Genomic DNA, 23,990 nt, shown 5'->3' on the forward strand with positions numbered 1-23,990 from the left:
AGGAAGTCAGGGAGGACTTCCCAGAAGAGATGACATTTGAGTCGGTCCTTGAAGGGTGAATAAAATGATGTTAACTGGTAGGAAAAGAAGGAAACTGTGCCAGTCAGCTTTTTGTTACTGTGACCAAAATACCTGGCAAGAACAACTTAGAGAAGGAGAAGTTTATTTGGGCTCACGGTCTCAGAGGTTCAGTCCAGGGTTGGCTGGTTCCATTGCTCTAGGCCTGACTTGAGGCAGAACATCATGGCGGAAGGGCATAGCAGTGGGGGAAGCTGCTCATTTTATGGTGGCCAGGAAGGAGAGGGGGAAGGAGCAGGGGTACAAGATATAATACCCAAGAGCACACCCCCAGCAATCCACCTCCTCCAACTACAGCCCACCTGCCTATACTTATGACCCATAGAACAGTCTTCAAATTATCCATCCACCAAATGGATTAACCCACTGATTACGTTACAACTCTCATAATCTAATCACTTCACCTCTGAACATGCCTGCAAACACAGGAGCTTTTGGGGGATACCTCATATCCAATCCATAACAACCAACTATTGGGAAAAGAGGATTTGGGGGAATGAGAAGCTAAAAAATAGAGAATTTGCATAGATTTTTGTTTGCTTACCCGAAACAAGTCACTTGCTCTTTCTCCTTTTGAACCCAGGGCGTTTTACCACATCCTTAGGCTTTCTTTTATTTTGGGACAGGTTTTTTAAAAATCATTTATTCTGCCAAGACTGGTCTCAAACTTGCAATTCTGTCTCAGCCTTACAAGCAACTGGGATTATAGACATGTGCCACTGTGCCTGCTGGCTCTCTTCTTCTTTCCTAACGGAACCTCAGTTTGGCGGCATGATTCAACTCCTACAAATGATTCTGGGTTTGACCGAGCTATTCATGAAATTCCAATTCCCTCGCGAGTTGTTGGTTTGGAAATAGGAATGGGAATGAATCTGTCCAGTGAAGTGTGAGGAATGTTTGCTTGACGGGTTCGGGAAAAGATTGTTCCCTTTTGTTCTCAGAAAGAAAAAAACCAAACAAACCCTCCTCTGTTGTGGGGCAGGGTCACATGTCTGGAGGGATGGCAGCCACTTTGTGAGTAAGTAGAGAGAACTAACATCTTACTCACGAGGGGGCAGGATATCAAGAAGCTTCTGAATTGTTGACTCTTGTAGACCTTGCACCTCAAAACTTCACCTTTCAGTAGATTTTCCTATTTTTCTATGGTTAGTAGATTTTTTCTCATTGTTAACCAGTTAGCAATTTCATTTTTTTTTTGCAGCACAAAGCATTCTGGTAGAGGTAAAGAGGATTCCAAACCAAGGGACTATTTCTACTGTTCAAGTTTGGGGAAGTGATAGCTGTGGGTCAAAGGTACAAGCCTTGCAGTCAGACAGAACTGGGTTCAAGTCCCAGCCGGGCCACTTTCTAGCTGTGTGCTGTTGGGCAGGTCACTTAATATCTGTGTGATTCTTTTTTTTTTTTTTTTTTTTTTTGCGGTGCTGGGGATCAGAACCCAGGGCCTTGTGCTTGCAAGGCAAGCACTCTACCGACTGAGCTATCTCCCCAGCCCTCTGTGTGATTCTGTTTCTCCAGGGGAGAATGACACTCTGGCAGAGGGCCTTGATGATTAAATGAGATACTGTGTGGAACATGAGGCTCGGGGATGTGCACGCGCCTAAGCATGCAATGCACCGTGAGGGTGGCAGTTCTCATCCCCGCTATTGCAAGTTTCACTCCCGTGGAAAGCGCCGTGCTGTCCCCAGGCCCTCTTTAAAGCCATGTTCGTCTAGCCCCACTTGGCCAAGCCCGGTCCGCAGCACAGGCAGTTCAGTGGGGGCTGAGGTGCCGGCATTGCATCTGCCTCTGGAGGAGAAAGGACACACTGCACCGTGACTCCTGGGAGTCTTCGTGGGTGTAGCTGACAGTCTGGGGCCATGATTCAGCCAGGGGTGGATCTACATACCTCTACATCCCTTCTTGGGCCTTTCACATCCCAAGCAACTAAGTTGTGCCTCTCCAGGTCCTTGATAGCACTAAGAAGCAGGTGCCACCAAAGGAGAAGGTCACGGGCGGGCAGAAGGAGCTGTTCACCACACCCCTGGGCCTTCCCCACCATGTAGCTAGCAGACCATACAACGTAGCCATGGCCCAGTCCTTGGCTATTGAGGGCTCTTTGGCTTAGGGGGGCCTTGGCCCTGCCTCCTTGCTGCCGGATTCTCTGGCTGTCCGCCAGCATGGCTTGCTCCTTCCGAGGGACATCCTCGACTATGCTGAGTGCTCTGGCTCCCTCTGCCAGGGATGCTCATTGTTGTGGGGGCCTGCCTTCATCCCTCCATGCCTACCCACTCTCGCTACCCTGAGCCCCCCTTCTGGGACCCAGGCCTCCTCCTTCTATCTGGTGGTTACATATTTTTACTTGGCTTCACCTCTCTGGCCAGAGTTAATCGGGCCAGCGGTGGACCCCTGACCAAGGCTTGCCTGATAAGAAAGCTTCCGTTGGACTTTTAAACCTAGGGGTGGGCCCCTCACTTTCCAAGGCGAGGTCCCCATCTGGAAGCTGCAGGTCGTCATGTTGCCCACAAGGAGCGGAGAAAATGATGAGAGGTGGTCCTGGCAACCTCCGCGTCCAGGGTGTCTGGCTTCCCGAGGCTGAAGGGCACCACTGCCCTGCCTCCCAGTGGGGGACTTACTTGTCCTTAGATGCCCGGAGGCAGCACATTCTCCTTTTTGCCTTCATTAATGCCGGTTGAATTTCTGTCCCAATGACAAGAACCCTGACTGGCACCTTCCAAGCCCTTGTCTGCCCAGGACCTGACTTGTCCTCTTCATTTGTGGTCTCTGCCCCTTGGATGACTTTGTGAAACCGCCCCACCCTGTCCATTTCCAACCTCAGCCAGAGCACTGGACCAGTCCCGAGCCCCGACAGAGTCCCTGCACTTCACGTTGCACTTACTCTCTCTGGGTGAACCTGCGGCCTTCCACGCATAACGTCCCCATCCTGCCTCCATCTGGACCCACGTGATCTTCCACCTTCGAAACGTGAGGGAGACTGCTGATGACCTTTAAGGGGGACCCCTGAATTCTTCTTGAAAACAACTCTTTGGGAGGGTGGATGGGGAATACCTTGATAAATCTCCATGGGGCGCTGCCTTGGTCCTCTCATAAGGGGGCAGTAAACCTGTTCGTGAAGGCTCTGTCCTTATAACCTAGTCACCTCCCAAAGGCTCCGTTACCATAGGGGTTAAGTTTTACTATATGAATTTTGTCAGGGGGACGGGGAGGAGGGAGCACAAACATTCGGTTCATGGCAGAAAGAATATGCAGGGAGCATGCGACCTTGGTCTGAGATTGGGGTGGACCCGGTTGTGTGATCCTGGGCAAGTTACCTAACTCCCGAGCCTTGGAAAGAAGAGTGGCTAAACATGGTGCTGGCAGTTTCTAGGTCTTGAAGCAACAACAACAAAAATTGAGGTTCAGGGTGTCTAAGAACTTGTCCAAGGTCATAGAATCAACCAGCATGGTGGAGACAGGCGCCAACCCTGGAATGCCTGACCTCAGAGCTACCAGGGAACCACTGTGTTCTGTCACCAGAAGGTAGATCTTGGAGCCAGGACCAATGCTGGGCCCAGAGCTCAGGGCTGGGTTTCTGATAGAGAATCCCTGCTCTGCTCTCTGGTACTGGCTCAGCCAACTGTGGCGAAGAGTTGACTCTTCCTTCCTCTCCTTCTGCCTCCCTTTTCCCCGCTTCTCCTGGACGGTATTTCCCTGGGGCTTCCGTTACCAATTTGCAGAGCAAAAGCACGCACAGGCAGTTCAGGGGTGGCGCGAGCTCAGCGGCTCTGGTATTGTTTTTAATTCAATATTTTGTCCCTGTGCGCCAGCCTCCTTTATTGGATGAGAACACTGTTATTGGATCCTGCCCTGCAGGAGAAAATGCGGGCTTCCCCGGGACGATGGCAGCTGGGTTGTTCTAGAGTCTGATGAGTCAAAGCAGGGTGAGAAGACAGCAGAGAGTTCCAGAAAATCTGGCGGTTACAAGCTGTTCTGTGACATGCACACAAATATTAACATATGTATGCTTGACCTTTCCCCTCACCCCTCCCTTCGAGGGAGGACAGAAGCTTGGGAGGCAGCCATCACGGTGCCTTCTCCCTTTCTCTGCACGTCCACGGCATCTCTCGGTCCTGTGATTTTATCTCTGCTCTCCTCCCTGCTGAGGGCTCAGAGGCTGGAGCACCTCCTGCCTGGACAACTGGTCTACCCCTGTCTTGCCCCTGCTCCCTTCAAACTCATTGTCCTTGCTGTAGACCATCTTATTTTGGATCTCCTGAAAGCCCGGGATCAGGATGGAGTATATGGAGTTCACTGTCAGGGGAGATCCCAGAAAACCCCTGGAAGTAGGTGAGTGGGAAGGTAAGACAGGGAAGGGAAGGTGACTGGTAAGTGCTTATTGTTCTGGCTACACTGTGGGCACATGTGGCCAGATTCCCGCAGAGACCTCAGGAGCCAGGGAACAACTCATGCTCAGAGTTCTTCAGAGGAGAACCTTCAGAGGACCTATTGAGTGTTGTCAGACTGAGGCCATTAGTGAGTGTGTATGGGGGGTAGTGAATCCTTTGACCTACTTCATGGGCAGGTAAAGTGTGTTCCGGTTGTAAAGAAACTCAGGCAAAGAAGCCCAGGTTTGGCCATGTCTGTCCCTTGTATGTTGAAATGCAAGGCCAGGGGAATGTGGCTGGGAGGCACTGATGCTCATCTCTCTCAGGAGCATTCTCTGACTTAAAATCCCCCTGATGGCTTCCCTCTGCTCTTTGGGTCTCTATTCTACCAGGCCTGAGTGGGCTAGTCCTGCCCACCTCTGCTTTCTGGCCTCACCCTACACCCACTGGCTCCCTGGGTCCCAGCCAATCTGACCTTCTTTCTGCTCTTTGGATGTGCTTTCTCTCACCCCAGGACCTTTTAACGTGCTGATCTTACTGCCCAGTCCTTCTAATTCACCTAGATGATTCCTACACATTCCTTAGGTTTCTGGGCAGCCCAGTACCATCACCCAGTTGGGGTCATATTCTCTCTGTTCTCCACTGAGAGATCTGAGCTCCTTCTCTTCCGGTTCTGTGTGATTATGTGATTAATATTGTCTTCCCCACTGGACTCCATCCCAGAGCCTAGCACACTGCCTGATGCTTCACAAGAACTCAATAAATATTTTGTTGAATGAATTAGTGAATAAATTAATAAATGGAGATTCTGCTGGGTCTTTCTTGTGCCAATGGGGATACAAGGTGCAGAGGTGGATGGGAGGGAAACAAAGATCTTTAAATGATTCATACGGGAAGCACACAGGGAGTGAGGCAGATTGCAGATTAAGGACAGAAGAGAGATTTGGACAGGAGATGTGCAGACAAGACAATGGACTTGTGACTTGGATACAAAATCCCCCCCAAACTCACGTGGCAATGCAGAAAGTTTAGAGGTGAAATGCTTAGATTACGGGAGCTGTGACCTAATTGGTGCCTTAGTTCGTGTGATGGATTAATAATTTGGATGGATTACTGGGTGGTAACTGTAGGCAGATGGGCATGGCCGGAGGAAGTAGGTTACTGGGGGTGTTCCCAAGAGGATTTTATTCCTGGTTCCCTCCTCTCTCTGCTTTCTGGCTGCCACCAGCTGAGCAGCTTTCCTCTGCCATGCCCTTTTGTCATGATGTCCTGCCTCACCTTGGGCCCAGAGCAATGGAGTTGGCCCACCATGGACTGTACCTCTGAAACTGTGGGCCCCAAATAAGCTTTTCCTCCTCTTCCTTGTTCTTGTCAGGTATTTCGATCATAGCTGTGAAAAGCTGACTAACACAGGGCTGTAGATAGGTGAGAGAGATTGTTAGAACATTTTTTATGTTTGTTACTCAACAATGTCTCTTTACTATTTTGCCAGAAACTTCCCAAGGCTTGATTTCTATATGTTCCTTTAGGTGTATTTCTTTAGGAACTGGCCCAAGGCAACTCACTTTCTGTGATCTCTCCCTGAGGATTCTGTGTGTTCCACTGGTATAATTTGGTGAAAAGGTCATAGGTGACCGAGTCACACTAACTTGGGTTCAAATCTTGACTCTGCTCTTCCCAGCTGTGTGGCCTTGGGCAAGGCACTCAGCCTCTCTGGATCTTAGTTTCCTTATGTGTAAAAAGAGGGTAACCTTTTGTCTTTGTGTAAGTGTCGGGAGACTTAGGGACCAGATGGAAGCCCGGTGCTTAGTACATGGTTTGGTTGGTGAATCATGAAAACTATTTCTGCTTAAACATGATATATTAACACCATACACTAACATTAATTGAGCACCTACTCTATGCCAAGCATATTCAGCCTTATTGAGTCCTCTGACCTCACTGTAAGGTAGGTGCTAGAGGCAGAGACTGTTGAGGGTTTGCTTAATCCCACTCCCTCCTCTTCTTGGGCCCAGGGAGGGGGACTACATTTCCTAACCCTTGTTGGACTTAGGAGCAGCTCTGTGACTGCTTTCTGGATGGTGGGACGCCGTGGCAGTGAACTCTACTGCTCGCAGGCTATCCCCGCCTCACGGGATCCTCCATGCTCCCTTCCCCACCCACCCAGTGAATGCAAAGGTCTCCGAGGCCCTAGGAAATGGCGAAGTCAGAAAGTGGTAAGAACCTGGAGGCCTGAGTCAACGTGTGGAAGGCCACATGCCCACGTGTCATCGTGAGCAAGAGACAAATAGCCATTCTGTGGCTTATTACAGTCGTCAGACTGTGCCAGTATAGCATTTCTACCCACATTCTACAGATGATGGAAAGAAGGCTCAGAGAGGTGCAGTGACCTGCCAAAGTTCCCACAGCCAAGATGTGGTAGAGCTGGGATTCTGGCTCCAGAACATATAGAAAACACTAGTCCGGCTGCTCTGCCTGCCCTTAGAAGGCCTTCAGCAAACACTTGCAGAGTGGATGCCATTGGGAGGCTTAACTCCCTGGCTTCCCCTTGACCTAAGGACAGAGGAGTTCACAGATAAATCAGATTGACACCTTCCTCTCCCCCAAATTAAGATGTATGGGTCTCCTCTTGCTAGATTCCAAGCTCCTGGAAGACACATATTTTGTACTCATTTAAAAATCTTTCACTGTGTTAAGCACAGTGCTTGGGACAGTGTGGGTGTTCGGACATGGTTGCCCAGTGGAATCTGTATAGATCGAATAGACTGGGTGTTCATCGCTTTCTCAGCTGGTGGTGAAGTACCTTGAGATCATTGTCTTCTTGAGTGACAAATTCAATTACAAACGAGTGAATAAATGATTTCGTGCCAAAATCAAATACCATCTTGTTCTCGGCTCCACCATGAAAAAGAGCAACCGGTGTCAGATTTGGGGAAAATACACGGGGGTATATTTACAAATGAAGGTAATGCCCTCTATTAATTCTCGCCTCCCATGAATCAGCCCACGACCACCAATTCTCCCCAACTGGAGCTGAGTGGTAGAACAGCTGTGTCCAGATCCCACAAGTATTCCACAGGTCCGTTAATCCAAAAACCACTCGGTGAGCTGGTTGGAGTTGGAGGGATCAGTTTTCATTAGTGGACGTGTTTCCGTTTTCATACTTGCTAGCTAGCAGCTTGAAAACAACTAGCGGCCTCACCAGATCAAGCCAAGCTGGACCCCATCAGCATTTTCCTATTAGCTTCGTTTCTACCCATTTGACACTCTTCTCTATGCTTTCTGCTTTTCTCATACCTCCTTTTAATTTATGCTGCTTTGCTATGCTTCATGCATCTTTGTAAGTCACCTGAAATCCTTTCTGGAATAAGGTGGCAGTATAAATAAAAACGTATAACATAAATATAAATATGAAATGTAACATGCTCTATAAAAATCTGTTCCTAAAATACCAACAGGGGCTGTTTATCACGGAGAGAAACAGAATGATCAGAGGCATGTGGGGTGGGGAGGTGCACCTCCAAAGGGGACAGAGGTACGTGATTTTACAAAGCCCAAGGTCTGGACATTATCACGAACTCTTAAAAAATTCCAGGAAGATAGAAAATGATTTTTATTATTTACTTTTATAGATATTTATTTCATGACTTCTGTAATACTGGTTCAAGATAGGAATTGAGAAAGGACAAATATGAGAAAAAAGAAAAATATCATGGTAGCTATCCATCTCTCACTCCTCAGAGGACATCACCACTGATGAAGATGGGGAGGAGGGAACTAAGGAGGGAGTGGGAAGGGAAAAGAGGAGGAGGAGGAGGAGGAAGGGAGGAGGGAGCTCTGAGAAGGGAAAGAACCTTTGGGTGTCGCCCTTGGAGGGTAGGCTGGGGATCGGGAGCACAGGACTGTGTCTGCTGCCTGGCCTGACCCGGAGAGGAAACCCGACTCTCAGAGGAAGAGGTGCTGTGGACCCGGAGCTGAGATGTGGGGTACCCGCAGAACTTCCTTAGGGCCCTGAGCATGACTGCCCCACTCCATGTTTTGCAAAGGTGCAATATGGCGCTGGCACTGTGAGGACCCCAGTGGGAGGCCATGGCACCTCCAGGGACCTGCAGCCACCGGAGCACCTGAGAACAGTGCCCCAGGTAGGGTGGTGGAGGCTCCCCTTGCAAGTGACTCAGGGGCATCAGACGTCCACAGAGAGCCAGAGCAGAGGATCCCTGCAGAGGCTAGACCTCCAAGCACAGAAGCATCTCAGTCCTTCACAAGCGCTAGGCTGAGGTTCTCGTGCTGGGGTGGTGGAAACTCTGGGTTGGAAAATGTTAACTATATCAGCGTCGCATCATGTACATGCTCAGAAAGTCAGGCTGGCAGAAATTTGGGTCCTTTAAATAAATGCATGGGTCTATATATGCTTCTTTCTAAGAAAAAAAAAAAAGTGATCTACCATTAAAGGATTTTCTGAAGCTTCTGAGAAGGTTGAAGTCGATCAGTTTTTCTTGAACTGTATTTCTTAGAATAGGTCCACAGGATGCTGTCAGGTGTTACCTGAAAAATTCCTGTGACCAAATGGGCTGGGAAAACATTGGGTGAAATGAAGTTAAAACAATTTTCCTCCTACAAGCTGCATATGATTCTCTATGAGAAGGTGGAAATTGAACAGCTGGCCCTTCCAATCTGGGACTGAACTATTTTCTGCTTTCCCTGTGATCATTTCACTGATATGTTAGGAATGATTCAGGGCATCTAATGATTGTTTAAAAAGATGTCCAGTTTATCAATCGGTCACAAAGCCTGCTAAAGTTGGGAATGTCATTCTCTGGTTCCTAATCTGGTTGGACATTGTGTCTTTCTTGCCACAGAACACATTACCTAAAGATTCAGGAGACTTCGACAATCAAAAGCATGTTACCTTGCGGTTTCTGTGGACTAGGGATGTAGGGATGGCTTGGTGATTCTTGTTCCCTGTGTCTCACAAGGCTGGGGCCCTCGGAAGGCTTGATTGGAGTTGGAGACTCCACTTCCAAGATGATACTAGTGAGTCTTGCTGTCTCATATTCAAGCCCTTTGCAGTCCCTTCCTGTGATGAGTAGATCTGACCTGTGCAGTCTGTGGAACGTTGTGCAAGTGACAGACAGTGAATTCTAACACTAGGTCACAAGAGACACTTTGATTTCCTTTCTGCTTTCTCTTGGATCACTTGCTCTGGGGGAAGTCAGTCATATTGCAGGAAATTTCAGGCAGTCTAATAAAAAAGACCCACTCAGTGAAGAACTGAGGTCTCTAGCCAACAAGCAGTATCAACTTACTGGGCACATGAGTGAGCCGTCTTGGAATGTGACTAACATCTTGACTATGACTTCACAAGAGACCCTGAGCCAAAACTATCCTGCTAAGCTGCTTCTAATTCCTGACGCGCAAATTGTGTGAGATAATAAATGTTTCTTGTTATTTTAAGTCACTAAGCTCTGGGGCAACTTATTACACTGCTGTCAATAAGTAATGTACATCCTCAGTGCTAAGCCGGATTAGTAAACAGCTGGTGTAGCTCATGGGCTAAGGAACCTGATTATTTCCTGATTTTGTACATTTTGTTGCTGTAACAGCATACCTGAGGTGGGTTCATTTACAAAGAAATTAAGGTTATTTTATTAAATAAGTTTATTTTATTTTATTGTTTATTATAATCATGGAGGCTGGGAAGTCTAAGTTCAAGGGACCACTTCTGGTAAGGGTCTTCTTGCTTCCCAAGATGGTACAGGGTATCACATGGTGAGGAGGGTCTGGAGTAACAGCCACCCTAACTTTTATAACAGACCCACTTGTGTGATAACTAACCTACTCCCTTGATAAATTATTGCTCCATAAATGGACATATCCTTTTATGAGGGCAGAGCCCTGTGACCCAATCACCTCCCAAGCATCTCACCTCCAAACACTGTTAATATGTGACTTTGAGGATTAAGTTTTCAACACATGGATTCTCCTGGAGAAACCACAGAACTTCCCAAGCTCAGCGTTTTCTTGACCCATGTCACTCCACTAACTCCAGTTGGTGATGACACAAGTAGTTCTCCCCACCCCTTATCACTACAGCATCTTTGGAAGACTTGACTCATGAGGGTCACTGGTGTGGGGCATAGATAAGGAGAGCTCCTCAGAATCAGGGATTTAACAGCATACTACAGCGATGCAGCCATATCAATGTTTATAGCAGCTTGATTCACAATAGTTAAACTATGGAACCAACCTAGATGCCCTTCAACAGATGAATGGATAAAGAAAATGTATATGATGGAATATTATTCAGCCTTAAAGAACGAAATTATGGCATTTGCCAGTAAATGGATGGAGTTGGAGAATATCATGCTAAACCAAATAAATCAATCCCAAAAAACCAAAGGTCGAATGTTTTCTCTAATATGTGGATGCAAATTCACAAGAAGCTGGGGGTGGGGGAGGGGGATGGGGAAGAATAGTTACTTTATATTAGGTAGAGGGGAGTGAAGGAAGGGGAAGGGGTATGGAGGTAGGAAGGATAGTATAGTGAAACATTATTACCTCGTGTACATATATGACTGCATGCCTGATGTGATCCTGCAATATGTACAATCAGAAAAATGAGAAATTATACTCCATTTATGTATGATCTATCAAAATGCAAAAATGCATTCTACTGTCATGTGCAACTAATTAGAACAATTAAAAAACTAATTAAAAATAAAAGAATCAGAGATTTAATGAAACTTGTCACGTTCTCCTGAGCCACTGCCAGGGCTAGTTTCATAGTCTTTCCAGTCCAACATACTTGACCACAGAATCCTTCCTTTGTGCCATGGACACCATTGGTCCCCACCAGACCCCTTTTTTCCTTCTCCCTTCCTTCCAAGGGACAGCCAGAGCCTCAGTAAAGATGATCCCTCTTTTTCTTCTTGATGTCGGTGTTCCTTGGACTGCTGTTACCATTCCTTGCCACCAGGAAAAGAGCAAATCGAGTTCCAGTGTATCCGTTGCCCGCCTTCAACGCAGTCACCCACATCCATACCCACCCCAGCTCCCGTTATTTTGAGGCCAATTCCACTCGTCATGTCATTTCATACATAAATGTCAATATCTTTAAAAGATGAGATCCTTTTAGCAATGTAATCACAATTCCACCGTCGCACCTCAACCTCCCCACAAAATAATTCTTATTGAATATCCATGGATATCAGCTCTTACTTGGCTCCTGGTGAATCTAGGCACATCAATTCTCTTTGCGTCTTTTCAAGACCAGTGCCTTCTGGGAGAGGAAATGACACTTTAGGATTCAAGAGTATCCTGTGCCTGGATCAAAAGTGTGAGTACCATCTGAAACGGCAACTGAGTCCAAATCCCTACTGTGAAATGCCAATCTTGCCAGTTACTAACCATGACTGTGGGCAAGTAACTCAACTCTCTACATCCCAGGTTTTACGTTTATTTTAAAATCTTAGAGTACAGAGCATCCATGCATCTTGATCTTGGGAATAAGAAGCAGGGGAACACAGACTTCTCCCTCCGAGCCCCAGAAATTTCATTTTGCTCCCCAGAAAGCATATTTCTCTTTTCCTGGGACTCTTTCCCACCCATTCAGTGCCTAAATGAAGGGACGGATTTTCTGCAGCAATGTTGTATGTCTCAAGTCAGCCCAAGATTGCAAGGTAGGAGCTCAGTATTGGTGACAGCTGGGCACGGTGTCGCATGCCTGTAATCCCAGTGGCTTTGGAGGATGAGGAGTTCGAAGCGAGACTCAGCAATTTAGCAAGGCCCTAAGCAACTCAGCAAGACCCTGACTCTATATAAAATATAAAAAAAGGGCTGGGGATGTGGCTCAGTGGTTAAGTGCTCCTGGGTGCAACCCCTGTACACTGCCCTGCCCCCCACAAAAAAAGGTGATGAATATGCTTCATGAGTATTTCTCTTAGAGGATATACTTAAAGGCTGTTTCAATAAATAATTTACCAGGGCAATGAATGATGAAAATGACTGATTATATGGTGGAGTACCTAATGTTTGAAGTTTAAGGGACCTTAGTTGGCCCACAGCTATTTAATTAATGTGGATAATTCTTCCACATTACTTTTAAAATTTTTTATTTTTTGGGGTGCTGGGGATTGAACTCAGGTGCACTCGACTACTGAGCCACATCCCCAGCCCTATTTTGTATTTTATTTAGAGACAGGGTCTCATTGAATTGCTTAGTGCCTCACTTTTGCTGAGGCTGGTTTTGAACTCCTGATCCTCCTGCCTCAGCCTCTGGAGCCACTGGGATGCCAGTGTGCCAATGTGCCCAGTTCCACATTATATTTTTCTTTAAAAAAGGACAGAGTCTTTATGTCACAATGAATCCCATTATTATATATAATTATAATGCATCAATAAAAATAATTTTAAAACGGATACAGCCTAGCAGCTTGTTCCTCGGGGATGGCCTTCTTTCAACTCCTTGTGGAGGGCACTCTGAAGTCATCATCATGACATGTTTCTAGACTGCCTGGTACATGTCACATAGCTTTTCGAATTTCCATGTCCTTATCTTTAAAACTGGAATAGTAGCATTGCTAGGATTGGGGTAGGGATTTGAAAGTATCCGATAGTACTGGAGCCAGAAATGAAAGAATCAGTGGATTGGTTGGCTTACTTATGAAATCAACAGATATTTAGTGGGTGTTGGTTAAGTGCCAGGGATTGTGTTAGGTTTTGAGCTGTCCTGGTGAACAGTACAGCAATCTCTAGCCTTCCAGAGTTTAGAATCTGGAAGGGAAAATAGATGCCAAAAGAGAAATATCATATAAATGTAGAAACATCCATCAACTAAAGCTAATGGTCAGGCTGATGGACAAGCCTGAAGAGATGGGCAGAACTGTCGTCAAAGGATGAGTGTCCCTGCAGTGAGTCCCAAGGAATTATGAATGGACTTTTTCATCAAGATAAAATGGAAATACTTTAATATAGCATTCAAGAGCTTCCATTGAGGGCTGGGGTTGTGGCTCAGTGGTAGCGTCCTCACCTAGCATGCGTGAGGCCCTAGGCTCGATCCTCAGCACCACATAAAAATAAAATGAAGATATTGTGTCCACCTATCAATCTTCCATTGATTAGGATTGTCAGATAAGTTGCAGGATGCTCTGTGGAAGCTCAATTTCAGGGAAGCAACAAAAAAGTTTTTAGTATGTTACTAAATACTGCATGGGGCCTATTTATATGAAAACACTTACAGTTTACCCAGGTGTTTAGCTGGGTGTCCTGCATTTATCTTATTTCTCTAATGTACCAAGCTGCTCCCCCCGACCTTTCCTGTGCAGCCATTTTCCCCGCCTCCCAACCACTTGTCAATCTGTGAACATCCTAGCTAGCTATTGGTTCATCAGTCAGCTTGCAAGTATCCTTCTCCGATATTGGTCCCCTGTTAGCCCAGCGGAGTTCAATTGCTTTACTGTAGCTACCCCGCCATCTTTTCTCATCCTTCTGTCTCTCCTCCTCACTTTCTCTATCCTGCTGGCTTTCACACTCTCTCTAGCGCACGCTCTTTCTCATTCTCTTTCTTTTCCTCTCATTTTCTCTCTTACCCTGCAGGGAGACACTGTTTGCTTAATAAACTCCCTTATGTGATTGCCCGTGTCCAGCGTGGTTTCTGTGGGATCCCTTACAATTTCTGAATCTGCTCAGCCCATCCCTGAGCTGCCCCAGCCACTGTTTCCAGACCACGCGCTCCCGTTCCCTCCACTTCCCCTTCTACAAGAGCTGGTCCCGCTTCCATGGCTTTGCGCATGCTGTTCCCTCTGCCTGGTTTCCATTCTCCTACCATGTCCCCTTGAAAATTCTTCTCATCCTTTAAACTCCAATTCAAACAGTACCTCCTCTGGAATGGCTTCCCTAGCAGGGCACATTGTCCCCATTCCAGGGCACTCAGCAAGCCTGATTCTGTGGAAGGTCTGGTATCTAATACTTGAAGTCCGAACACCTGAAAAGGAAAGGGCACGAGGAATGCTCTCACCCTACCCACCCCCTGCCGCCCCCTTCTACCTGCCTCTGTGTCCCATCCACATCAGACTCGGATGGAGCACTTTTCTGTACTAGGCACTGTGTTAAGTGCTTTGAATGCAGCATCTCAGGAAACCCTAACCTTCTGAGCTAGATACAGATGAATCCCCACTTTGAGGCCATGTAGAGATGAGGTTGCTCACAACTGTTTCCTTATCTTTAAAATGAGACTTAGAACACTATTTTCTCTAAGAGGTGTTCTCCACAGCTAGAATGCAGGAACTCTAAGAAGGCAGGAACTTTGTTTTTCAAGCTGCTATATCCTCAGAATCGCGAATTGTGCCTAGCACTGAGTAAGTTCGCGGTGTATACTGAATGAATGAGTCAGTTCACAGATGAGGAAACTGTGATTTAGGGAGATGAGAAGTAACTTACTTAAGGGCAAGTACCTAGATGTCTAGAACTTTGACTAGCACAAGAATCAGAGGTGTGCTGGTAGGTGTTGAACAACTGGATTTCTGGAAAAGTAAAAATAGTGACAATCCCTGTTTGTCCCATGAGGCAAATACTCCCACCATGGCTGATTTCAGGCTGATGTCAACCAGTTTGCAGACAAATTTCCTGAAAATGTAACCATGAGTTTTTGCAAACGTGTATCCAAGCTGGTCTGTGTCTAAAAGTTACACTCTCATCGTTACTGCGCCTGCCTGCTAGAATGAAGCACAGTCTATATTGATATTAAGTAGGAGGGGAAACCATATCCAGATAAATTCAGTTCAAAGCAGATTGCACAGGTCATCTTGGAAAACCACGAGCCAGATCACAAACCTTCCCTGATTAAAACATTTCAACAGCTTCCAAATGCTGTTAGCATAAAATTTGTTCCCCTTACCAGGGCCCACAAAGCCCATTGTGAAAACTTTCCCCTTCCAGGCACCTCACTAGGCTTTGGGGATATAGTGGGCAACATGATTCACATAACACCTGCTCTCATTGGGCTTACAATTCAGTTAATGAGGCTGTCAATAAACAAGAAGTCAAGTAAAAAATCACAGACTGAGATCTTTAAGTAGTGGAGAGCTGCCAGTGAAGCCAAAATTGAGGGCAGGCAGTTAGTGTAAAATAGGGAATGTGGTCGAATAGAGGAATGAAGGCCATTTGAGTCTGGGAAGTTGGAGACAGCCCCTGGGAGACTGGAGTATCAGTGTTTCCAGAGCTCTTTCCATCAACAAGGTTACCTGCCTGTGCAACCCCTCCCAAAGAACTACAGGCAGGGAATTGCTAATTAAGCTCCCTGGGCCCCAGACTTTCTGAATCACTCCATTTGATCCCTCCCCCTGCCCATCTGCTTCTCACCTTTTTGCCATCGCACTGGCAACTCCTGGGCAGAACTCATCGCCCATCACCAGGAGTGAGGCTAATGAGGAAAGGTTACTTACTTGGAGGAGAGGATTTGGCACTGAGAAGTATAAATAATTTCTGTATAATTGGAGACAGTTGAGATGGGATAGGGACAGTCATTTAAATATGAATGTGAAGGGTAGATGACTTTTGCGGGGGAGGTTTCATTCCTCTTAGAGATGATTCTTATTTATGCCCCAGAAGATCAGATGCACTCTTTGAATCTCTTCCAACTATGATAAACTTTCTCCTCCAGAAAAACCTTTTTACATCACGTGGGAAGACACAAGATCATTTACTTCCCACTGGGCCTTGCGCAGCTGGGTAGAAGCTCAGAAAGGGAAATCTGGTCACCAAAAGTTTCTCAGCCAGCAATAGAAACTGACAGGTCCTTTTCTGTTCAAGGTCAAGCACCTTTTAATGGAATTATCTTGGGGACCGCAAGTGACGTCCACAAGTCCAAGCACATTCCAAAGGTAAAAGGCAAAACAGTAAAAATAAACGGTGAAATTGATTTTATAATGTATTTTATTTAATTCAATATATCTAAGATATCATTGCAACATGTAATCAGTTTAAGTCTTAGAAGTCCAGAGTGTATTTTACTTACACTTGTGGTACATCTCAGTTCGAGTGCTGTGAAGTTCTGAGTCTCAGCTTCCTTATCTTTGAAATAAAGATACAGTTGTCCAGGTCCCTGAAACGATTTTAGGAGCACACGTGAAACTTTGCACTCACCCTTGCACAGAGGGTCAGGCAGTAAGTCTTTCGATCCTTTCAGTCCTTTCTCTCGTTCCGTCTCGCTCCTCCTAGACTCCGCCCACTTTTAAAGACTCCAGGCGGAAGCAGTACTGACACAAGTACAGCGTGCTTTACGGTAGCGCTTCCTTTTACTGCAGTGTGGCCGGCTCGCTGGTCTTGAGCACTTTTACCCCATTGGCTCTGAGGCCCCGCTCTCGGTGCTTTACGGCAGTGTGGCTGGAGCAGCTGCTGATCGGCCCGCGGTTTGGTTGTGAGTGGAGGGAACCAAAGTACCCGGCATTGACTGGGCCAGGAACCATGGACGTGGGCGAACTTCTGAGCTACCAGGTTGGTGGGGCAGGGAGGGTCGGGGGACTATTCCTCACCCGGCAGGGGTGCAGGGCCAGAGTCCCTTCAGCTCACCTCCTCTCATTCCTGAGTCCCTCACTTGCATGCCACCCGGGGTTCCAACCGCTCATTTCACTTCACCCCCGGAAGACCTCCTGGGCCCTTTGGATTCCTTCCTTCTCTGTGCCTGAGCCCCTTCACCTTCTCTCACCCCACTCTGGGGCCCGGTTCCCTCAACTCCTCGGAAGCCCCACACTTTCCTATGTTCACAGCCATCCTCTCTCTGCTTCCCTCTCTGGCCCCTTGCTTTGAGCTTGAGGGTAGTGGTGGTGGGAGAGCTCTGGTCTTTCTTGGACTTCCCTGCCTGTTGCCCCCTCTCTGGGCCTGAGTTTGTGCATCTATAAAGTGGAGGTGGTAATTAATACCTAGTAGGGTTGAGGACTATCCCAGCTGGTGGATGCGAGAAGTGATTTTAAAGCTTGGAAAGCTGTGTGCCCTTGTTAGCTGCCTTTGTTGAGAGAGGTTTTGGAATTCTGGCATGGGATGGGTCCCTGAAAATCTTCTTGTCCCCCTTGCTTAAGGTACTTGGGAAGAGGTGGCCCAGAGGGTAAAAGGGACTCGGCTAAAACAACTCGGTCCTGTAAGAGTTGGGATCGAGTTCAGTTGGCCTGGCTGTAGCCCCACGTTCCCCGCTTTTGACTTTATCTAAAGAGGCTGCTTGTAAGAGGCAGTAGAGCTGTGCTCTCCAGTCTGGTGGTCATTAGTTACACGTGGCATTGGGACACGTGAACTGAGACCATTCTGACTTGAGTAATACTGTAATTGTAAAAGCACACTGGATTTTGAAGACCCACTATGGAAAAAAATGTTTTTGTATTTTGTGATCATGTTAATCACATCAGCTGCATTGGTCATTTGACTCCATGCTCATATTTTAGATAATGGGTGAAATAAAATACATTTAATGCCTATCTTAGTTGTTTCTGATGATTTTTTTAAAATGTGTCTACTAGAAAATTGAAAATTCAAAAAATTTTTTTTAGTCGTCAAAGGACTTTTATTTATATGCGGTGCTGAGAATTGAACCCCGTGCCTCACCCTTGCTAGGCAAGCACTCTTGCCACTGAGCCACAACCCCAACCCAGAAAATTAAATATTTTAATGTGTAAATGTCATGTATTGTTGGCCTCATAGTTCGGCCAGACAACTCTGCAATCAAGAGTAGATGGTTAAGAACCATGAGTCTGGAGCCCCAGGTTGCTTGCAATATTTTGCTACGAACTTGCTGCTGTAATTTTGAACAAAGGTCTGTGCCTTGGTTTCCTCATTGTAAATGGGAGCAGTGGTGGTACCTGCATCATAGAACTGTTGAGAAGCCATTGAGAATTGTAAAGTGGTTAGACCAATGCCTATGAAAGAGTAAACATTCAATAAACATTAGCAATGACTTTTGTGCCACTCCCTCTTGAATATATAAGAAACTAACCCTGGAGAATACAGCCATCCTGGGAGAGAACCTGTAAGCAGCATGGAGGTAAAAGGCCAAAATACTTTCTTTTTAAAAGTGTATCTGATGTTGAAACGATAAAGGAATTAGCGACTGTGTACTTGTTTGGGAATTGTGGAGAGGCTAGTCCGTGGACTCATCCATAGAATATTACTGCTAGAAGAGGTTCATTCATTTGTGCACAAATATTTATAGAACACATACTGTGTGCAAGGTGCTGTGTTCCCTGGGTATACAACATCAAATGAAGATAAGGCTAGATAAGGCTCTAGTTTTTGTCTGAAAGTCAAGTCTCATGAGGAAGTCACAGGTAATAAATAAGCAAACATGAAATGCAGATTGCAATAAGTGCTATGAAGGAAATATCCAAGAGTCTGCCAGAAAACTGTGCGATTTGATATGGTGGTTACTAGGCTCGTGTGACTATTGAACACTTGAAGTGTGGCTAGTCTGAATTGAACTCTTGTGTATGCACAAAGTACACAGTGGATTTCACATATTTAGTATGAAAAGATGAAAATCAAATCTTACTTTTTATATTGATTACATGTTGAAATGATAATACTTAGGATATATTGAGTTAAAGAAAATATTAAAATTGTTACCTTTTAAAAAACCTTTTTAATGTAACTACTGGAAAATTTAAAATTATACGGTTTGTGGCTTTTGTTATATTTCTGTTGGACAGCTCTGTTGTAGAAGACAGCCTCTGAGAGAAGGGGACAGGACCTGTTTAGATAATGTGGTCAGGGAAGGAGTCTGAGGAATGGATATCACCAGACCGAAGGTTGAGAAGGAGCCAGTCAGGTGAAGAGGCAGAGGGAGCAGCGAGTACAGGCAGTGGCTCTAGGTAGAAGCTGGTGCGGCTGTTAGAGGAGTAGAAAGAGGAGCCATGTTCTGGAGCATGGTGAGTGAGCAGGGGAGGGTAGGTGATGGAGTTGGAGACGTAGGTGGGTGACAGCCTGTGGTCGGGCTTCCGTATGGCCCATGACACATTTGAGGTTTATCTGAGAGGTGATATAGATTTCTTTATCAACTCACTTGTTTACAGATAAAAAGTGAACCCCACTATGATAAAGGGACTTAGCTGTAGGCCAAGATAGTATCTGATTAGAAACCGGAACCTTGGTCTTATTTCCAGACCTGTTCGTTCCCTACATGCACTCTTCATGCAGTTCCCTCCAGCATGGTCTGTGTCCACTTCTATTTTTAAAGGATGGTACAGTCTGGAATCTAGTCCACCATCAATCATGTGGACTCATCCCCTTGTGGAAATTCATGAGGAATGACTTGTGATGAATTTATGGATGTGAGAACTCTGGAAACAGTAGCTTTCTATAAACAGGAAAGGCAAATGACGTACCTGTATCATCTCTAAATTCTCACAACCACCCTATGAGGAAGGAACTGCTTTTAATCCCTGTTGTTCAAAGGAAGTGCTTATTGGAAGGTATCTAGCCAGATGTGCCAGGCCAGAGTACTTAGTCTTATTCTGTTGCTGGAGCTCCTGACCACTGTACCTGTCCCCTGTGTGCCAGATGCTGAGTCAAGTGTTCGGGTAAGTTATCACATTGGATTTTCAACCTGCCCTGTGAAGTAGGTGGCGGTGGGCCTGCTTTGTAGACTAGAGGGCAAGCTCCCTGCCCAAAGTCAGCCAAAAAGAAGCAGAGTCAGAACTGAAGCCACCTGACCACCCAAGTGAATTTTCCCTTTTTTTCAAATTTGAGCATACTTTTAAATTTGATGTATATAGTAGCCATATAGAAGAATGCATAAATCTTAAGTGCTGTTTATTGTAGTTATCATCTACGAGTAAACTTAGTCTGGCCACTGAAGTTTACTTCTTGGGAACATAAGGGACCAATGCTGTTTGATTTGAACACACCAACCCCCAGAGTTTGACTTAGTATGTCTCCTTGTGGGACCTTAGATTTTGAATTTCTAACTAGATCCCATCTAATGCTAAAGCTGCTGGTCCAGGTACTATCCTTTGAGATCCCCTGATGTAGAATAAAATACATTCCTTTTAAGTTTTTCTCCAGCTGAGACATCCTTCTCTTCTCATGGGCATTGGTTTGCAGATTTTTTCAGCTTAAATTATACCTTTCCCCTGCCATTCAAGATATTGTGAGCAAATCTCTTAATCTTTCTGGGCCTCAGTTTCCTCATATGCCTAATGAAGGGATTAAGTAAGATGCTCTCTGAGGTTCCTTCTAGCTTTAAAGTTCTGTGGTACTAATTATTTAGACTAAGGGTGCTAGAGAATTCAGGGGATAAAAAACTTAATGAAGTAGAGGGAATTGGGGCTGAAAATCTGGGAGATTTGGGTTTTAATCCTACCTTTATCATTACTTATGTGGGTGACTCAGGACAAGTCACTTCCCTTCTCTGTACATCATTTTTCTTATCACTTGTAAAATGAGGAGTTTGGGCTGTAAGACTTTCTGGATCTTTCCCTTTCTGAAACTCAGGAACTAAGGTGAGCAAGAAAAAAATATCATAAAATGTCAAGAAATATTTATTAAAGCTATTTAACTTTTTGTGTGTGTGCTTACTAAATTTCATTTTTGGGGCAACTTGGTGCGAAGAGTCCAATTTTCTGCTGAGATTGGTTCTTCTAGTAATAGAGTTAGGCACGAGGTGTGCCTTATATCCTTGACATATGTTAACTATTCATTTGAGAAGACAGGAGAATTACAATGTGGACAGGAGGTGCTGGAAAAAGTCTTAAAGAGGAAACCGTTATGTTCCCAATATGGAAATGTACTTTTTTGATGCCTTCGGGCTCAGACATCTCATCAAGAAGTGTGCCCAGCAGTTGCTTGGCAGAGAAGTTTTCTGCTGCTTAGGCGCAGATCTGAACTCCAGGGCACTCTCATTAATACTAATTCCACAGATGTCTGGAAAAAGTTCTTACCTTCGAAGTTTTGCAATAAAGAATTCACATTTAGTGTAGCTTGGCTCAGTGGGAATGACTTGCTTTGTGACATGAGAGTTTTTCTCTTTGAGGCAGATTGGGGTCAGGGACCCCAGTTTTGGCGATATTGCAGACACCCACTCCTCTTGCCCCCTCTCAGTAATATAGCATCTTCTTGGATTGAATGGGCTTATAGGAATTTCTAATCTTGTTTCTCTCCCACTCTTCTTTCTTTCTTTTGAAATAAAAAAATTTAATGATAATAAACTGACAGGAATAGTATTAATGTATTTGAGAAGAGGAAAACTGCCACCCTAATCCAATCAACATTTTAATATTTCTGCAGCCTTTAAGTATTTTGCATGACTGTTACCATTGCATGCATATTGTTTGTGTTCTGTTTTTAATTTAACAGTGCCAGAAATATCTTCAGTGTTTCTACATAGCCTTCATGTTATTTTTAACATTTGCATATTTTTTGTTTGAGTGATAGACCATTTTTACCTCAATTTATTTCTCTATAATTGGATATTTAGGTGGTTTCCAGGTTTTTGTTCTTGGAGATAATATCGTGGTGAACTTCTTTGTTCGTGTGGTATTTTCCCCTCCCATCTGTTGTTAGTAATTACCCTGTGTGAAGTATTGCATGTACGGAAATTATTAACACATGATCCTGGGCCTTAAAGAATTCATAATTTGAGGAGTGAAACATTTAAACAGCTCAGTGTGTGAATGGCAGTATTGTGGGAGCATAGTGGGAGGAAAGAGTGGCCGTGCCTTGGCGGGGCATGTGTCTAGGAGCATGGATTTGGTTTGGTCATTGAAGGAAAGGGAGGTGGTGTTGGACTCCCAGCCTTGAGGAGTGACTAGGAGTTCTGTGCTGACAAAGGAGGCTAGGGAGAGTCGTTGACTCTGGGGTAAGAGTAAGAGCTTGGTGGCGGAGAGGGGATATTGGGGGGCGGGGGCAGGAGATGATGGGGTTGGCTAAGCTACTGATGTTAAACAATGCCGAGTGCTCTTATGGAATCAATCCTTTATCAGTTCACAGTGTTACCAGCAGTGTGTGTTCCAATTTTACTGCAATCTTGATAGTACCGGTTGTCATAATTTATTTTTTTCCCATTAATCTAGTAGGTATATAAAATCTTAGTTCAAGGTCACTTTAACATGCATTTTTTTTCTTGTGTGCATTTATCATTTGTATTTCTTGTTATCTGCCTTTTTCTTCTAAGGTGGTAGCTATAGTTTGTAAATGAGTTTTCCTGGTGGGTTTTTGTGTTGCTGTGTGTGTAAGCCACACTATTGTAAGCCTGAATGCTTCTGCTCCGATGTATCTTTCATTCTCTGGTGGCCTCATCTTATAACTCTAAGAATATTATTCTAATCCTGATGTCATTTTACAGCATCATGAAACAGGCTCCATTTTGCATGACAGTTTAGTGCTTTTTGAAGTTCTTTTGTTAGTAGTGTGGTGATAAATAACAGATAAAGAGCTATTCTCATTGATAACTCTCATTTCAGGGCGTTTTGATTTTGTCTGAGTGATTTTTTTCTCTTAAGTTCATTTCTTCCCTTTACAACCTTCTCATGCTCTGTCTTTCCTCTGGCACATCTTTTCTGACATTCACAAAACACATGCCTGTGTGCCTCCCTAAGCTTAGAGGAGGGGGCCAGCCCCCGGCAGCAGCTTCCTCTAGTTGCTGTCCACCAAGTGACTGCTTGACGGTGGAGGGAGCCAGCCATGCATGCCTTCAGACGGGCCGGGCTGCTTCCCCTTTCCTGAAGGCTTTTCTGTGCTGCCAATTTGCTTGCTGGCATGGATGCCCTTGTTTTCATGCACACTTCAGGAGAGTTTGATTCAAACCTGTTACTTCAGGTTCTCAATCGATTCCCCTTGTTTCTTATCCTTTCTACTCTTGCCACAAATAGATTGTTTTTTAAAGCTTTTTTTTTTTTTAAAGTCATTTTTCTTTTTCTTTTTTTATACAATTAAAAAATTTTTTTCCATACATGGGTAATAATGTCTGTTTCATTACATTGTACTTCCCATCCCCACTGCCCCACCTCTCCCCTCGCTTCCCTCTGCGTAATCCAGAGTTCCTTCATTCTTCCCCACCCACCCCTCTCAGCGTCTGCTTATCAGAGAAGTCATTTGTCCTTTGGTTTTTTGGGATTGGCTTATTTCACATAGCATGATATTCTCTAATTCCATTGATTTACCTGCAAATGCCATAATTTCATTCTTCTTTAAGGCTGAATAATATTCCATTGTGTATATATAATATATACCACATTTTCTTTTTCCACTCATCTGTTGAAGGGCATCTAGGTTGGTTCCATAGTTTAGCGATTGTGAATTGAGCTGCTATAAAGATTGATGTGGCTGTGTCACTTATAGTAGCTTTTTGATTTGAATCAATCTTAAATTTAGAGAAAGTTTGTAAACTTGGTAGAGTCTCCATATATTCCTCCTCCAGCTTCCCCTAACCCTAACATTTTATATAACCATAGGATAATGATCAAAAAGGAAATGAACATCCACATAACCCTGGAGACTAAACCGCAGGCTTAATTCAGGTGTCACTGACTTTCCCACTAAGGGTCCATCTTCTATTCCAGGACCCTCCCTAGGACG

At 45.1% G+C, this 23,990-nt stretch overlaps 1 protein-coding gene and 1 long non-coding RNA gene across 4 annotated transcripts in view; one reads left to right on the forward strand and one right to left on the reverse strand.

Annotated features, from left to right (window-relative positions):
* Nucleotides 1–10,799: 10,799 nt before the first annotated feature.
* On the reverse strand, nt 10,800–16,628 carry LOC306654690. Of its 3 annotated transcripts, XR_013762030.1 has the most exons (5): nt 16,453–16,628; nt 14,877–14,959; nt 14,315–14,421; nt 13,468–13,594; nt 10,800–11,404 (listed from the first exon to the last, which is right to left on the reverse strand). It is a non-coding gene; the product is annotated as an uncharacterized lncRNA (long non-coding RNA). The 3 variants fall into 3 exon arrangements; XR_013762029.1 differs by lacking the exon at nt 13,468–13,594; XR_013762031.1 differs by having other exon boundaries at nt 13,468–14,421.
* Nucleotides 16,629–16,786: 158 nt separating this feature from the next.
* The window catches only part of CTNNBL1 (catenin beta like 1), a 151,890-nt gene continuing 144,686 nt past the window's right edge, over nt 16,787–23,990 (forward strand). Inside the window, exon 1 of the mRNA XM_079126989.1 lies at nt 16,787–16,931. Coding sequence (XP_078983115.1) covers nt 16,902–16,931 — 30 coding nt within the window. The 5' untranslated portion in view covers nt 16,787–16,901. The remainder of the gene's footprint in view (nt 16,932–23,990) is intronic.

Source organism: Sciurus vulgaris (assembly GCF_902686455.1).
Source record: "Sciurus vulgaris genome assembly, chromosome: 2".
NCBI classification, from domain to species: Eukaryota; Metazoa; Chordata; class Mammalia; order Rodentia; family Sciuridae; genus Sciurus; species Sciurus vulgaris.